The 15,645-nt window shown below is 42.3% G+C and overlaps 1 protein-coding gene across 6 annotated transcripts in view; it reads left to right on the forward strand.

The window, feature by feature from the left end:
- The window catches only part of myt1lb (myelin transcription factor 1-like, b), a 95,921-nt gene that overhangs the window by 35,479 nt on the left and 44,797 nt on the right, over positions 1-15,645 (forward strand). For all 6 annotated transcript variants that reach the window (XM_036150829.1, XM_036150831.1, XM_036150830.1 and 3 more), the window contains exons 4-5: positions 5,865-6,307; positions 11,401-12,552. In XM_036150829.1, coding sequence (XP_036006722.1) covers positions 5,865-6,307; positions 11,401-12,552 — 1,595 coding nt within the window. The remainder of the gene's footprint in view (positions 1-5,864; positions 6,308-11,400; positions 12,553-15,645) is intronic.

The raw sequence follows: 15,645 nt of genomic DNA on the forward strand, positions 1-15,645 counted from the left end.
TCACTGCTTGTCAAATATAAAATCTGCTCATTCTGGTTACAAGATGGATTCGGACGTATCTCTGCTTTTAAACATTAATCAAGGGTGAGCTCAACTAATTTTCAAATGATTTATGAAAAATCTTTGATATTAAAACAATCACCTATTGACAGTCGAAAACACACAAAAAGTGTAGTTTTGGCCCTACACTGTCAGTTATTGTTCAGTTTAATGTTCTCTCTAAATTGCCCTTAGGTGTGAATGTGTATGTGTTTGGTTGTTTGACCTGTGTGTCTTTGTGTTGCCATGTGACGAACAGGCAACCTGCCCAGGGTGTACCCCGCCTCTCGCCCAACGACCTCTGGAGATAGAAACCAGCCCCTCCACAGTTACACGGGTATAGGCTATGGATGGATGAATGGCAGGCTTTGTCTCATTACAATGAAAAACACATCTGTTGGGGTCTTAGCTACTTCAGCACCGCAGATGAAGAAGGAAGAGTTGGCATCTGCCAGCTGGGAAGTTGGCAGTTCCATTCCAGCCTCCCTGAGTACATTTTTCTCCCTATACCTCCCCGGTCTGATAACATGTGAAAGGAAAATCATCAAATACGCACGTGATTACACACCAGCGTCATGTGAGTTGGTTCAGCATCACAACTATTTGGGGCGATATTTCTTGAGCTTTAAGGAAAGTCGTCCCCGTGCTCATGAATGGGCCGAGCCAGCAAATATGCAAGCTGGAGCTTGAGCCCGCCAGAATTTGTGGCGTCTGCCATGCGCTTGCTGAGCCTCCTGCACCAAGACACTGCCTTTTGTTCTCCTCTGCTAGCAGGAGAAGCTGACAGCTCTGAAAATGATCCTCACTCCTCTTTCACATGCAAAAATCTTCCGTTTCTTTATACCTCCTCCACCCTATATTTCCCAGGTTTGTGCACACATAAAAGAGGTCTGCGCACGGAAATGCACAAAAAAAAAAAAAGCATACATTCTCCCATCTGTCTCGCCTCCTATAGCCTCTAATTTCCCTCCCCACCCCTCATTTTCTCTCCCTGCCTGCCGTTCTCCCTCATTTTTCCTTGCTGGCTGGCTTGCTGTGAGGATGGCGAATCCCTCGTGGGTTTCTGGAGGGTATCACCATGGAGACGGGGCTCTGCCACACGTGTCTATAGATCCTCCTGCTGGATAGGGAGCACAGTCGGAGGTGGTGCATTCCCTCTGTCTCCAGTCTGTTCTATAAAGGCAGAAGTAAAATGAAGCAGCACTGTTGAAGAAAATAGGGGGGGGGGGGGGTAACCAGAATTAGTCATGCAGAGAGCAATTTATGCTAGAACTTGCCAAAATAAATAAATAAATGAAGAGGAATGTATAGAAAGGAAAGGAGGGAGATTATAAAGCTGGCAGGAAGAGAAGATGGATAGAAGAGGAGGCAGGGGGAGCAGCACCAGCACCTTCATCCGTGCGTCATGGAGACAAATAGTGTGTGATGCTAATGACTGGCTAAAGCCTTTGCCCCCGCTGCGAACAGCCGCTAACATGACTACTAATAAAGGCGCTGTGGAACGTTGTCGCATTCCAGCAGTCGCTCAACTGTCGGCCGAAATTAGCCAAAACAGGAGCTCTCTGTCTCCTGCCACTCCTCTCCCCTCACGTTAATGCTCCAGGAACGGGAGCCCGTTCAGCACAATGCCTCCTGAAGGGGCTATTCTGCATTAAGGGGGCCTCTTGTTCACACTGTAATAGAATTTGTTCCATCTTGTAATGCTAAGGATGCCCTCTTTATAGAAAAATCAAGTGGTCTTTTTGTGATCTGAAGTTCTTTTCTTCTCTTGATTGCTGCTTCCCGTCCTGCACGCGCCTCTCGGAGGATTTTTGTCATTCTGCCAAGGGGGGGGGGACAAAGCAAGCAACTTAGAATGGCGCGGGATTTTCACATTGCCTTCCTTTTTCTTCACATTTCCAGCAAAATTAGTCCTCTTTTCAACGAAAATACCACTTAATTACTTGAGGAATTTTAATTGCTAAGTGCGGTGAGTGGGAGGCAAGGCCTGTGATGAGGAACATTGCCGACAAGGTCACTCGGTGGCAGAATTGGAAGAACGTGGGAAGCTGCAGAGGCTTCCTGCAGGTTTAGTCATCACGGGGCTTGCTAGAAGAAGGGCAAACACACCTTTTCATCATATAGCAACAGCCTGACAGCTAAAGGACACCAAAGTTCTGAGCTTTTGTAGTTATATTAAACTATATTAAACTATATCAATATTCATAAACCAATCAGTCTTTGAAATATCTATCTCATTAATCCTGCCTATCCAGGGAGCAGTCTGTCGCATCTCTGGCATGTATGTGGAACACATAAACGGACATTTTAACTAAACGACACTTAAAACGCAAATTTGCATGAGTTGCATTTACACTGTTTCCTATCCTGCTATGTATGAAGAAGTTTGTGTTAGGAGATTCTGAACTTAAATTGAGTAGATTTTGTGTACCACCCAGTCATGTCGCACCTTTAAGTATGTGTTTTTGTCTTTTGATGCAATCTTAGTTTGAATAGTGCGTCTATATTAGGATTGAGTATGTGGAGTTCAGTGTTACTTTTACATAAAGGCTAATTTTTTTTTTGTATATGAGGATCAACTGTGTGCTAATGGTCTGGTAGGAATATTTGGTAGGATATAGCTTTTCTGTCACCTCATTAATGGAACTGGCAGGGGTCTCTTGATGTGTGGCTCCTAAACATATGCTGTTTTTTGGATAACAGGATGGCCTGGACCACTTGTCAAACCCAAAAGCTAGTTTTGCTGGGCAGAATTTCACTCTGAGACTGGAAGGTTGTCAGCTCTGGCACATATTTTGACATATAGAGCTGGGTTGTAGGTAAAAGGAAAGGTGCTTAGAGAAAGACTGAGCACATTTCCAAGGCATGTGGAAGTGAATCTAATGTAGCATACAATGCAAAAAAGTAAAAATCTTTTCCCTCCTTTTCTAAACACCATATTTATGTTGGATAAAATATGGGTTCACAATCAAAGTTTGAGATATTAACTATCAATTTATAATATCACAGATAGGAATTATATATCTTATTAACATTATATTTAACAGAGTTTGGAATTTCTAAACTAGTAAAATATAATTATTCCTATTAGAGAGTTTGATGTGTTATATATCGATAGACGTTCAGATAAAATACATAGTGAGCATAACAGCTTAGCAAAGTCCTATACTTCTCATTTTTTGGAGTTCCTACCTGTGGGAATACAACATGACGAGACCTGTGGTTCTACAGGAACAATTTGTTGTCACCTGGTGAAAATCAGATCTTGTTGGGGAAATTTTAGATCTGAGGAAGGTAGGCCGCGCCACACCGTCCTGTCACCACTGTGATTAAAATTCATTTGCACACATTAAGGTGGTCCGCTTCCAAATAATAAAGCGTACTTGACTCCTTTTAATGAAAAAAAAAAAAAAACACACAGCCCTCCTTGTATTATTTGCTGTCCATTAGCTGATGTCGCAGCAATTATTCAGTTCAACAGCATGGCCCCGTTTTTTTTTTTTTTTTAGTTTTTTTTTTAGATGTAGTTGCATTAAGACCTGTCAGGCACTGAGCCACACTGCAGCTCAAAGCCTGACAAGAAACATTGCCTTTGGACTGTTTTATTGTTAAAAAAAAAAAACAGGTAGAAAAGCAAGGCCAGGTGACAAAGCAGGAGAGGAGGGGGTGAGAACCCGTGTCTATCTCCCTTTCACACCACTTCTCTCCCTTTCTACCCCTCCTCTCCTGCCCGCCCGCATGCCTGCTGGGACTGGCCCTTGATTTATTTGGAGAGGGCCACGGAACAGAGGAGCCAGGATGAGTGGCATTTTAATGTGCTTTCGAGATGTTTGGTCACAAGCACTATTGATCACGGTGCCGCAGCGCAGTCTCCACCCCCCCCTCCCTCACTGTCCCGCAGACCCTCTCACTGCCCTGGGGGGCTGGGGGGCGGGGGGGTTCTTGTCAGGCTGGGAATGAGTTTCCATGTAGGCTTAGATTAATGAAATGAGGCCCCTGGTCGCGGGGTGGTGCAGGGGGTCAAGACCATTAAGGAATCCCCAGACTGGGTGAGATTTAGCTTTGACTGAGTCAGTCTGGATAGGCTATTGGATAGAACTGTTATTGGAATATAAGAAAAGTAATTTGTGTTGATTTATCAGAAATACGGGGAAAAACATTGAGATGTTGTACAGAGAAAGGGATATGGGGATATTCGAAAGCTCCTTTTTTTGCTTGATTTGACAGCCCAAAACGCTCGAAATACTGACTGAGTGGGTGATTCCTCGAATCACGCACATGCTCCTGGACTCTGTATGGTTTGATGAATTAAATGGAATACGATCCCTGTGATCAATAGCCTGAGCAAATACACAGATTATCAGATTAGGATCTATCCCCCGGTGCTGAGGAGAGCCAGAGAATACATTAAAACCCGAGGTGCCTTAATAGGATTCAGTGTTCAAGCTACAGGTTTGTTCTCAATTACGGTGAAATTCAGGACAAAATGTTGTGTTTCGCTGCTGTAAGTCTGGGTTGGAGGTGTTTGTAGGGCAGGCACAGTGATTTTCTTTCTCCTGAAGGACAAACTGATGTAAAATCTTTTGCTTTGTTTCATTCAGGGATTCCTGTGTAAGGGACTGTAGGAAAAAAAACAACATTTTAGCATTAACAACTCAATAGTTAATGAGCACATCTAATTAAAGCCTGATTTCTATCTCGGCAGAACAACTTGAGATGCTCTGCTTTCCTTCTGTGACCCTGCATCTATTGATTGAGCTCCGTTTTCAAATTTTGGCTAATAAGCATTACAAAATAAATGGTAAAATGAGCAGTGGTGCTTGTAGTGCCTCGTAAAAAGTTCTTATACCCCTTGAACATTATTCAAACAAACATGTCTTTTTAAAATGTTTTACTTTAAGAAATTGGAAGAAATGTGTCATCTTTGTTATTATTCCGCTCCCACAAGTTAGTAGAACTACCTTTCACTGCGATCACATCTTCAAGTCTTTGGGGTTACGTCTCTTTCAGCTTTGAACATCTCGAGACTGAAATTTTTGTCCATTTTTCTTTGCAGAATAGGTCAGGCTCAGTCACATTGAATGGAGAGGATCTGTGAACGTCAGCTTTCAAGTCTTGCCACAGATTCTCAGTTACATTTATTTCTGGATTTTGACTGAGCCGTTCTAAACGATGACCATGCTTTGTTCAAAACTATTTAATTTGAGTCCTGGCTGAATGTTTAGGGTTGTTCTCCCACTGGAAGGTGAAACCTCCAGTCTAGTCTTAAATCTTTTGACAAGATTTCTGTTTAGTTTGTTTATTGCCCTGTTCTATCTAGATTCCCATCAACTCTTGCAAGCCTTTCCAATCCTACCAAAGTAAAGGTATTCCCACAGAAAGATTATGTCCCCACCATGTTTTACTCTGTGGTTCAGGATGATGTTTTCTCTTTCCCTTACATGGATTGTGGGGAACTTTAAAACAGGACTTCTTATTGCTTTAATTTAAAAATTGGTCTCTTCCTGCCAGTGTAGAATGAATGCTGTTGGTAATGTATGATCACAAGAAATAAACAACGGCTTTTAATGGATTTTATTCAGTGGTATCAGAAAAAAGGTTCTCAATATAGATGCACAACACACGTTTAGATTTTTATTTGTGAAAAAAAATGAAAAAATTCTCAATTCTGTTCTAATTTCACTTGGTATATCTCATAATCCCCAATTTAATGCATAGTAGTTTGTGATTTTAATGTGATAAAATGTGAAATAGCTTAAGAGCATTATTCATTTTGCTGCATTTTGCTAACATGGCTAACAGGTGCTCTCGGTTCGCCTCTGCAGTGTGTACGGCTGCCCGCTGGCCAAGAAGAGGAAGAGTCTGGACAGGCCAACTCTGGAAACCTCTCCGAAGAGGAACACCTACTTGGATGACATGGACAACTCCACTATGGAGGAATGCTACGAGACAGACGGGACAGAGGAGATGGACGACCGGGAGGAAGAAGACGAGGAGGGGGCCGTGGAGGAGGAGGGAGAAGTAGAGGAGGAAGAAGATGATGTGGAGGGTTACATGGACTACAATGTTGAACAAATGGAGCATGAAGACGGGGAGGACGAGGATAGAGGGGAGGGAGAGGAAGAAGAGGAAGTAGAGGTGGAGCAAGACGAAGACGAGGAAGGTGACGAAGTGAGGGTGGAGGAGGCAGAAGAGGAGGAGGAGGAGGAAGCTATAGAGGAGGTGGATTATGAAGAAGGAGACGAGGAAGAAGGGGAGCAACACCAAGGTGAGAGCGCTAGACGACAATGTTAGAAATTTAGCAAATTTGGTACATTTTGCAAAATTGTAAATGCCATGGTTGTTCTGTCTTATCAAAAGGAGAAATAATTCTTCAGAGACGACCCTAAAAATAATATTTTGTGCAAGTTTTCATGCAGTTTGCGACAGCTAAATTCCACACAGTGGTTTAAAACTTCTTGAAGTTGTCAGCATGTGTTTTGCTAGCTTTTAAACAAAGCTGGATGAACTTACCAGTTACGGGAATCCTATTAATTAAAGGCAATCGACTGTGCCGATGATAAAATGTCAGGAGTAACATTGGCTGGAAGTTGTGACGATACATTTCGCCATATGCTGCCGCTTCTGACTAACTAGTGGAGAAGAAAGTACATCTAATTGTGTGGGTCCAAATCAAAATGCCCATGATGAATGTATTTAAGTAACCGGCCTTTCTGGGTTCTTCAAATAAGCCGTTTTCTTTTCATTTGAATTACGAGCGCCAGCTTTTCATTGGTATGATTAGGAGCAGAGATAGCCCGAGATGCCACCACGTTCACAAAAGGCTTAAATCTCATTACTCTGGAACCACATAATTGAATTCAGTATCAGTTCAGACCAGTTTGTTTATATAGTGGCAGATTACAGCAGATAAAACAGGTTCATCCTATTGGCAGCTGCACAGAATCCAATCCTGCTCAAATTCACCTCAGATCAGTCCAGTTTATAACGATATTAGCAAACATATGGTCACATTCCGGTGTAAGTAGTGACATCGAAATACTGAACCCTAAGCCGTAAATTTTATAGTTTATTCATATGCATAGCTTACACAGATTCAAAGTATTGAATACTGTTAAAAAATAGAGTTTTGAAATGTATTCTCAAACATGTTGAAGAAATGTCAGTAAAACACTTAAGTTTATCCGTCAGATAAAAATAAAAGCCAGTAAAAGAGTTTTTTTCTTATGGCTGCGCAAATTCTCAGTTATCCGGGTCATCGCAACAGCAAGCAGGCTGAAATTGCTCAGTTCGTTCTGAGAACGTTTCGACATCTTTCCAGGACTTAAGCCTGTTTGCAGTTTATTTCTTGACAACGTCTGCCCAGCATATCAAAGGCACGTCTTCTGCTGTTTCGCAGGTTTTTTCCTCCGCTGTTTTCTTGTCTTCAACACTTTCTGCCACCAAGTCTTTTCACCGCTGTGCCTCGAACGAGTTTTGAATTGTACAGTTACTTGTCCAGTCAGTAGAAAGTGGGTACCCACCTGTGTTGTGTTCAGTGTGAGCACTGTGTGAAAAAAAAATACAGTCACACATGGCAGCTGGCTAAAGACACCGAACCTGTTATCTGATTTCAACATGGGGCTAACCTAAAGGACAGAGTTTTGAAACAAATCTGAATCACATTTGATAATCTCTAGGTAAAAGTAGAAATGATTTGCTGCCATAGAAACAGAAGTTGATAATTCTGCACTAAACAGTTTTACTTTGGTGAAACCTTTATTTTGTTTTTAAATACAAAAAAAAAGAAAAATGGGAATGTTTACTTGTCTCTCAATGTAGTTAAATCTTTTCTCGCCTCACTTCTTTGACATTTGGACAACCTTAGATTCAGGCAAGTTGTGAAAAATGCAATGCATAAACTAGTCAAACCTGAACTGCATAACTTCACATTTAGTGTTTCAAGATTTAGTGTTTTTATCTTTTTTTGTGTGAAATTATGACTCTCAATAACAGTTTGCATCAAAAGTCAGAGCTTATGACTCTTAGTAAATTTCCACCAATATCACATCTATGGATGCGTCCAAATCTTCTAACCTAGAAAGATTTAAACCTTTGGCATTCCTGGATAATGTCTCAAATAGCTGCATGATAGCTGTGACCAGACACGTTTAAATAGATTTCTCCTGAAAACACATTACAAAATTCCACCTAGTTTTTGGGAGTGGGATTTTAGGAGCTCCTGCCCCATATGTTTATCTCCCCTTCCCCCTGTGATGCACCAAACAGCAGATCTGGCAGGTTTCTCTCCAGCAGATTCAGCTTTGCACCCACGCATCACGATTGGACCTGACAGTGCCTTCAAGTCCAATTAAGAGTGAAGCTCAGAGAGAGAAGTGTGTTAACCCTGTTTGGCGCGCAGCTCCATCCACCCAAAGTGTTGATGTGGCATCGCTGCCACCGCCGCCGCCGCCGCTGCCGCCGCCGCCGCCGCCGCCGCCGCCATGCTCCTATTTTCTTGCAGACACGTGAAAACATCTTTTCAGACTCCTGTTCATTAGAGCCCATGGCTGATGGTTTTATCCAGAACACTGAGACTCTTGCCACTATCTCTTTGACCTGTTTCTGTTTCTACGGGAGGCAAGTTGTCCGCATCTGCTCTTTATAAGTGTAATACAAGAGCGCGGTTACAAAAATGAATTCTTCAGCCCTCCTTTTGTTAGGGCTCTATAATCAGTTCACATTGAAATAGCAGCATTTGGATTAGCTGCACGGCAACTCTTCCGGTATGCGCCGTCGTTCCAGTCCCCATTCACCGCTGGCAGACAGATTCCAATCTCCAGGTGAAACTCATGAGCTTTTCTGTGTTCCTCAGTCGCGCGCACATCCATTGTCGCTAATCCGACGTCAGTTCAGGGTAGGGCAGTCTCTCTCTGTTCCCTCCTTTAATCTGTTTCGCTTCCATTTCCCTTTTGTGTACCTTGATTGCTCCTCAAATTGCTTCCCTGTGCCATGTTTCATACCATCAAAAATTAAACCCCCGGTGCTGGGGGTTGCTGTAAGAAGCCTTTCGCTGTCAAAATATGTGCTTGGTCATTCGTGACTGTTCCCTCTTCCTGCTCTAAAGCCCTCACCCACCAGGCAGAAATGCTGTGTTGCGCTCATTAAACTTGTGTGTGTGGAAATGTGTATAGGGATGGCAAATCCCTTGTAGTAAAGGGATATTTTCATAAAACAAATTCCTGCCGTCTTTGTATATTTTCAGTACAATGTAAAATTACCGATATATTTCTTCATTATCACTTTTCGTTTTGAAATGTGTCCTCCCCATCCCAAAAGGTGATGCAAACTTTCGTTCATTATGCCTGTGCGACTTATTGGGAGGCCTCCGGGTGCATTTTCTGTACAAGAATGTAAGTGGCAAATGCGACGCCAATATGAGCAATGTGCTCTCTTCGGCACAGGCAGAGACTGTAAGTGGTGCAGGAGCGACTGCTTGAAATTACTGACAGAAGAGGTTCAGTAACCTTTGCAGCCTGTCGGAATCAATTAGGCACTGAAAGGAATTCTAAAGATACCTGTGATTTAATGAAAGGAGAATTTTATAATCAAGGGATAAATAGCTGCTGTCTGGAGTTCATCAAGTTACTGTTTGAGCGTCAGATTTTTGCCTAGAATTTATGTTTTGAGTAGAAAATAAGGCGTATCGTTTCAGAATAGGTATGTGCCAAGTTCCAATCGGATGATGCATTAATGGAGACATATCATACAAAATGCATTTTCTTAGCCCTTAATTACATTTTGTGCAGAAATGTTGAATGTAGTCTCTCCAGGAGCTACGTAGATAACTTTTATATTCTGTTTGGGTAATATTTTTCAAGCTGTTCAGTTTTCTCTATTCCCTATTAGAAGTATTGAACAATAATGTCAGAGTATTTGCTGCAAAGCTACTAAACAAGGTCATGGACCTCTGGCTAACCAATTTAACGAATCCGCCAATTTTATGTTTTTCACTGTGATTTTGTAGCCCAGGCTCAAGGATACCAAAGGTACAGCTGGATAAGTGAAGATGTTTAGTTGTTAACCAACAAAATTCATTACACCATCACCCTAGCATACTACAAAATGGGCAGAACACGGTTGAGTGAAATGGTCTGCGACCTGGAAAGGGGGTGGGAGGTGGGTTGGAGTATCAACTTTCTATATTATAGTTTGGGCTATAATGTAGAAAGCAGATTGTGGGAAAATCTTTTAAAAATTACCTTATTAAATGCTGCCTCAAGTTTCCTTGGATTACCCTAAAACCAAGGTTGGCATAGTTTCAAACGGTAGACCAACAACAGGTATTGGGAATTGAGTTTGGACTCCAACACTGTTTATTTATTTACGCCTTGATCAGGATCCTTATCCGAAACGAGCAACAGGGCTGATTCTTCAAAGTTCTGAAATATTTTTTTCTTTACATGTTTTTTTCTATTGCCAAACTCCCCTGTCGCCACTTAAAGAGGTTTCAAATGAACGTTTTCCAGGCTTTCCACAGGTAGCGTTTTTTTTCTTTTACAAATTTTGCTCTTTTTGTCATTTAACTCTATCAACTCATTGTACTGTATTAAAAATTGAGAAGAGAAAAGGAGAGAAGAAAGAATTGTCAGCAGATACATATATATGTATGGTCATCTCATGAAGAAACAAGCAAAAAATTAAACAAGGTGGAGATTAACATCATCTTTTAGTAGTCTTTAGCTCATAAATCTTTGGAAATCACCTTACCGCTGTGTTGTCTTTGTAGATTCAAAAGCCTACTCAAGTTTCCCAATAGTCCAATTTAAAAGTGATTCTTTGTTAAATTGTCTGTTTAGTGAAGACACAGCAGAGTGCCATCCCTTAGGTTTTATCTTTTTTACATGATTTATTCAGAGGTCAGTGTTGTGTATTTAAAAACATATATTTCCCTAATAGAGGATTTAACAAAATTCAATAAGTTGACAAAGTCTTTAGAGAAACCTTTAAAAACATTCAAAAACTCTAGAAAAAATACTAATCAATAATATTTTTAAAAAGATTTCAAGAGTTACTGCCTCACTGAATTATTTTTTTTTTCAAGAAATGAGTGAAGACTTTTGCTGCAGAAAGAATCAGAGGCCAACTCTGAAACAGGATTCGTAGCGCGTCTGGAATCTTCCTGAGTCACTGCATTTAACTTCCTGTGATGATTCACAATTCAAAACACAAGCTGCTGTTAAGGCTCTCAAAGTAAATTATTAAGGGGAAGCAAAGAGTTCCTTATCCAATTTGGACGATCCAAGCCCAGAAATTTGATTTAGCTGTAAAATAGAATGACGGAAATGGAATTACTAGATGCTTGTTCTTTCTTTCCAACAGAGGACGATCAGATGAGCACTGGCGAGGGGGGCGAGGAATACGGTGGAGGTGGCGTCGTTGGAAAATCTGGTCCGGCGACGGAGAAGGATGACAACAACAACGATGAGTACGAAAACTATGACGAGCTTGTGGCCAAATCCCTCCTCAACTTGGGAAAGATCGCAGAAGATGCCGCCAACCGTGCCATGACAGAGTCTGAGATGAACAGCAACTCGTCCCACAGTGCTGAAGATGAGGAGGAGGAAGATGAAGAAGAGGAGGAAGAGGAGGAGGAGGATGAAGAGGAAGATGATGAGGAGGAGGACGAAGATGAAGAGGAGGAAGGGGATGAAACCCAACGGGAAGACCTGAGTTTGGATGTTGACAGTGATGTGGTTCGAGAAACGGTGGACTCTCTTAAACTGCTGGCACAGGGTCATGGGGCGGTTCTGTCCGACAGCCTAGATGGACAGGAGTTTGAGAACAGAACATCCGGGAACGGGGATGAAACTGACTGTTCTCACAACGGGGGAAATGCACATAATGGTGGTCAACTAAGGACCTCCGCTAATGGACAAATGGAAAACAGCGACGAGGAAGTGTGTTTGAGCAGTCTGGAGTGCCTAAGGAACCAGTGCTTCGACTTGGCTCGGAAACTAAGTGAAACAAAGCCCAACGACCGAAATGGTCCTTCTCAGCAAAATCATTACTCATGCGGGGACCCCAATCAGCAGCCCCAGCATCACGGCTATGGAGATTATCATGGTGGCCAAAACGACAGACGGACTCTTGATAGGAACTATTCTGACATGGACAATCTGATGAAGCTTGAGGAGCAGCTGAGTCCACGCTCCAAGGCCTTCTCTAGCTGCGCACACGACGAGCGGTATCACACCCACAACCACCGGGACTTTGACGAGGACACGGCCTCGGTGACGTCGGACCGATCGGAGGAAGTTTTTGACATGACCAAAGGGAATCTATCCCTGCTGGAGAAGGCGATTGCACTAGAGTCGGAGCGTGCCAAAGCAATGCGGGATAAAATGGCCGCCGAGGCGGCCAGAAGAGACGGGGTGAGGTACAACCATGACGATCATGGCCCGCGGCACGGCTACAGCGTTGAGCGCAAAGCCCGGCTTCCTGACGGCATGAAAAAGCCATTTTTCCATAAAGGTGAGTGAACTCTATTAGAAATGTAGAAACTATTCACTACTTTACCTAAATGTTCATATTATTTATCAATAATGTTAATTTATTCAAAGCATGATTCACACTTTTGCATCAAGTTATTGACATTTGAATTCAACAATTAATGACAACTTGCTACTCTAAAATTCCGCTTTTAAGCATTACACATTATCAACAAAAAGCTTATCTATAGACAATGAGTTTTGTATAAGAATAAAGCTGAGCGGGGGGAGTGGTGGCCTACTTGTTAGAGCAGCGCGCTTGCGCTCTGAGAAGGGTGCAAGTACCCGGTTCGATCCCAACTGCCTACACTCTGGGTCCCTGAGCAAGACCCTCAACCCCCGATTGCTCCCCAGGAGCCGCACAGTGGCAGCCCACTGCTCCCCAATTGGGATGGGTTAAGATGCAGAAGTGAATTTCTCCATTGTGAGATCAATAAAGTTAAATTTTTCATTTTTCTTTTCTTAGAGAGTTTGACTCGGGTGACAATTACTTTGGTGGTCTTATTCTAAAATTCAGACCTCCTAATCTAAAAGAGGATGGGGATTAGGATGAGGAACAGACAAAGCAAAGTCCTAATTTCAGTGATACAAAGTGCCAGCATTGCCTGCCAACACTCTAATCAGCATCCACTAAGAACAAAAAGTCTTGAATTCGAAGTCTTTAGTGTTTATTGTAGTATTTATCCGTACACCCAGATGGACAGGTCGTTTATGGCCATCTTTCTTAAGATGAAGTGACATATCTACCACAAAGGACAGTATTGCTTCTGGTGACCCACTGAGGTCCGTTTCAGGCAGGACAGCAGCTGTGGTCTCTTTTGACATCTGGTCATGAGATTGAAGATACTAAGCTTGAAGATGGAGGTGTTCAGAGAAAGCAAAAGGAAACCCTTTCCATGAAATTCTGCAAATATCGTCTGAACTCAGCCATGCAATGCGATGCAAAACAAACATTTATTGCAACTGCAGCTACAAAGACTGGCTAGGCCTCGGTGACTCAATTGAGTCCACTTTCCTGCTTGGATTGACACTTTTGTTCTGAAGCTTGGTCTCATATTCAGAAAACGAACCTCAAGTGAAACAGACCCACATGGGGTAGGGCCCAGTCAGAAGAGGATTTTTAGGGAATGTGGAGTTTGTATCAGTTCTTCCTCAGTGATGTTGATAAGATTAAGCTGTGAGAATTTCATTATCACAACATATTTTGACACAAAGAGGTCTGATAAGCATTATTTTTTTTGCACATTCCTTTTATTTCAAAATTGGAATAACTTCTAGTGAAACAGATTTCACATTCATAATTTTTGCATAATGAACATTCAGTATGGAACCTTAGGATGATCAGTTGTGAAATATTTGAATTAAGAGGAAATATATGTTATTGTTCATAATGTTTGATGACAAATCATCAAACCGAGGTACATTGCTTATTATTTGGTAAAAAATAATCTTGTCTTGATGGAACTGAGGGTTAATTTTCTCTAAATAATCTAGCTAGTCAACTAAAGTGAGCAGAACATTTCATGAGGTCAAAGGTCACCGGCCATGTTTTGGTTCACGCAACAGAATCCTTATCTACAAACAACTGTAGATGAGCTTACCTCATTGGACAGGCTCAGGTAAAATATTTCCTTTCAGGGGTTGGTTCTGCATTTCATCCTCTGCACAAGAGACCAGACAAACTCTGCGCATCCTCGGAAGCTCAGCATAACCTCAGGACAAGCTTTTTTTCTCAGCCAATTTGAAAAAATTTGAAACTCGGCACCAGCGTGAGCGGCAGCAGCAGCAGCTTATGTTGTTAAAATAGGCCAGCATGGAAACATCAGAGGGTAGGCTTGTCAGGCATAAGTAATGGCAATCTGCACGGCCTGTTAGGACCGCAAATCTCATCCCTGTGATGCAGCTGAGGGTAAAGCTGCCTATTTTTAAACCTATTGGCAAGCAGGTTGGAGAAGGAACCGTGCAACAAAGGTCCCGTGTCTTTAGAATCTGATATACAAGGTCACTGCTTAAAAATACAACAATATCGCAAATACAGTTCAGAATTTCTTTGTTCTTCTCATCATTTGTGGCAGTAATATACACACCTAAGAAGGATGAGTTACTGTCACCTGTAAAGATACCGTACAAGAGCAACAAATAAGAGCATGGCAGTTCACAGCGGGATGATATTATGCCTCAAATGGCAAACAACTCACAGCAGGTTTATATTGCTACTTAAATGCCACACAAATGCTAATTTCAAGAGCCTTCCCTGGCCTTTGTGTCTGGATAATACTGGAATAATGAGAGGATGCAAGATGGTTGCACCACGATAGCATCTTTCCCCGGGCGAGATAGTAACAGACACTCGTTGACCATGGTTTCGACGTGTGATTTATAAAAACGGAGCTTGGCTCATGGAAAGCGAGGCTCCCTAAAAGAAGCATGAGGTTGAGATGAAAATTGAACAGTATCAGAATGACCGATAACGAACGACAGGCCCACTGACTGCACATTAATTATCTAGAGATGGTATGGTAATGGGGGCCATTTGCTATGCAAAGCGCAGCCCGTCCCCAGCCACAATCAATATCCCCTGCTTTCTAATATGCCTTCCACTTGGCTGCCTCCGCTCTCCACAATAGAAGTGATGCAAGCGGGATGCGCGGGCATCACGTCTGTTTGCACTCACACGTATGGAAATGGAGAATTATTTCCAACGCACTGCTGAAACATTAACAGCGAACGCTGTATAATGAAGCCATTACACAAAGAAGCTGCATTTAACTTTCAGCTCAAGTTCCCTATCAACATGAAACTTCCCTTCTTGATAGTGCTGGTGCCAGACAAAAGAGCCAGACATGACATTGCACTTTTCTTCCAAACTCATATGGGCCTAATGTGGCACAGATGGATGGCGGCCCCGACGGATAATGAGGTGCTTCTTTTCTGATGAATGAGACATGGAATTTCGTTTGGTGACTCATTTGTAAATGTATGATTACGTGTGCCCTATGCCACCTCTCAGTCTTAGTAGTTTCCAAATTCGGCCTTCCGCATTACTCGGTTGATTTTAACACTGCAGGGCGACCCA

The sequence above is a fragment of the Fundulus heteroclitus genome, chromosome 19, assembly GCF_011125445.2.
Source record: "Fundulus heteroclitus isolate FHET01 chromosome 19, MU-UCD_Fhet_4.1, whole genome shotgun sequence".
NCBI classification, from domain to species: domain Eukaryota; kingdom Metazoa; phylum Chordata; class Actinopteri; order Cyprinodontiformes; family Fundulidae; genus Fundulus; species Fundulus heteroclitus.